The 2,233-nt window shown below is 36.7% G+C and overlaps 1 protein-coding gene across 1 annotated transcript; it reads left to right on the top strand.

Moving 5' to 3' along the window:
• Positions 1-400: 400 nt before the first annotated feature.
• Positions 401-1,411, top strand: LOC109222387 (calcium/calmodulin-regulated receptor-like kinase 2). Its single transcript, XM_019386752.1, has 2 exons — positions 401-849; positions 1,225-1,411. The coding sequence occupies exons 1-2, from the start codon at positions 524-526 to the stop codon at positions 1,394-1,396; spliced, it is 498 nt and encodes a 165-aa protein (XP_019242297.1). The 5' UTR covers positions 401-523; the 3' UTR covers positions 1,397-1,411.
• Positions 1,412-2,233: the final 822 nt, after the last annotated feature.

The raw sequence follows: 2,233 nt of genomic DNA, 5'->3' as shown, positions 1-2,233 counted from the left end.
TTTTTGTCCTTATTTATTTTCATATTTACTTCATAATCCTAAGTGAATGGATTTGCTGAAATTTCCATCCTTCTAGGGGTTTTCCCCAAAACAAAGAGTAGGAAATAGAAGCAATCACAATTCTTGGATCACAGCTAAAAGGGATAGGTGTGTGGAGCAATTTGTCTTCAGCTGATGCTCCCATACACTTACCAGTTCAATTGACAATGTGTAATTTTCTTCCTACTGTCAATGTGAACAATATATCCGGGGGGAGGGGACTCTCCTGCTGATGCACGGTGCTCTCTACTTACCAAATCTAATAGACTACGTGTAATATTTCTTCCTTCAGCTAGTATGAATAATATCATATGTTCTGCTAAGTTTAATGTTTTTCTTCCTTACTTCAATCTTAATTTGGAGATTGATTGGAGAAGGTGCATTATTCACTTCCGAATGGATACTTACATTTGTTATGACAGCTAATCTCCATCCCAGTCTCGCAACATGGTCAAGTTTCTTGCTTTTGGGAAAAGATTGAAGAATGGTTCATAAAGCTGATTTAGTTATTATTGGGATCTGTGTCGGTGTGGCTTTTGGAATTCTCATTGCATCACTTGTGTTTTTTGGAATTCGGTGGTACAAAAGACGTGCTCGTCTTCAGCGCCAAGCAAATGAGCGATGTGTAGCAACTCTTCCAATACGGACGAATGGACTCAATACAAGCGTTGATTTTAGTGCATCTCTGTCAAGTTCTGTTGCTATTAAGACATCAGGATTTCCGGCCACAAATTCACAGACCAGTTGGTGGAGTCACCCTAGTAAAGATCACTTTGCTTCAGCATCTGGGATACCAAGATACTCTTACAAGTATGTAATCTACAGCTCTAAAGTTTAACATCTTTAGTGGGGAAATTACCTTGTACATTCAACAGCTTTTCATGTTATTGTATACTAAATAGTAACTAATGGAAACTCATGAATCATGGTTCCTCTTCTCAATGTCTATTGATTAGCTACTTGCCTCTCTTTTTTTTTCAACTAATGAACCTATTGGTTTTCAAACATGATATTAATGTGTTAGGAAATCAGGATGTTGAAGAATGTTTTGAATCTGTAATTGGATCTTTGTTTTACTTCGCACTGTAAAATAAGCTTTTTACTGGTTACATTTGTCTCTATGAATTGCCCATTAAATTCTTAACAACTGCCAACTGCTTGAGCTGATCTTTTGTGGGACTCCAGGGACATTCAGAAAGCTACTCAAAACTTTACAACCATACTGGGTCAGGGGTCTTTCGGCCCAGTGTACAAAGCTACAATGCCTGCTGGTGGAGTGGTTGCTGTGAAAGTTCTTGCTACGGACTCAAAACAAGGAGAAAAGGAGTTCTTTACAGAGGTGTGGATTGCTTGTTAACTCTTTCCCACGAAAATAACACTACAATGGCTTCTATGTTAAAAGTTCCTTTTACTTTTGAGATTTATCCCTGCCTTTAACATGCAAATGTTGTTTACATAAATCATGAATTTTGTTTGAGGTATACAATATTTCACATTAGATGCATAAGGGTACCGAAAAGTGGTTTATGGAACTTATGGGTTACTCCACAAATTGTCTTAGAACTTTGGGTTGGATACCTAGATTCTCTTACATGCATTAGAGCTAGCTAACCGTTGGTAAATCTATTCCTCACGCGTGAATTCAATCGTTTAATTCATGCGTAGACCCTTAAATTGGGTTGTATGTACGGGAGGGTATTTTAAAAATGCAATGCCTCACGTCAGGTGTAGAAGGACATTCAAGACGGTTATAAAGATTCTGGGTTAATCTACTCATTACCTAACTTACCCATTATTTTAAGGTTTTGGATTAGACACTCAATTTAGGTTGCAAGTGTTGATGAACTATATCAAATTACATTGGTCCTGAAAAATAGGTTTATCTCTCTTATTCTATCATCTTGGCCCCTCTAAGAATTTAGTTCTGCATCTGCCACCTTATTTTGGGATAAAATGTGGTATCTCAAATGAACTTTATATCTCATAAGGCAAAGATGATGTGACCTCACTTTAATGTAATCGATTTACTCGGGACATCTTTAGGAAAAGTTCCTATTTACATTAGGTAAAAAAAGGCAAAAAAAAAAAAAAAACTAACACTATAGTTCGTGAAGTACTTTAGGTTACCGTCTAGACATATGTATTCTAACTACTCAGATAGTACAATAATAGCATCTTATTACGCTCCTCTACT

Source organism: Nicotiana attenuata, unplaced genomic scaffold (assembly GCF_001879085.1).
Source record: "Nicotiana attenuata strain UT unplaced genomic scaffold, NIATTr2, whole genome shotgun sequence".
Taxonomy (NCBI): Eukaryota; Viridiplantae; Streptophyta; class Magnoliopsida; order Solanales; family Solanaceae; genus Nicotiana; species Nicotiana attenuata.
Note: the sequence above shows the minus strand (reverse complement) of the source record. Positions and strands in the feature narration are given on the sequence as shown.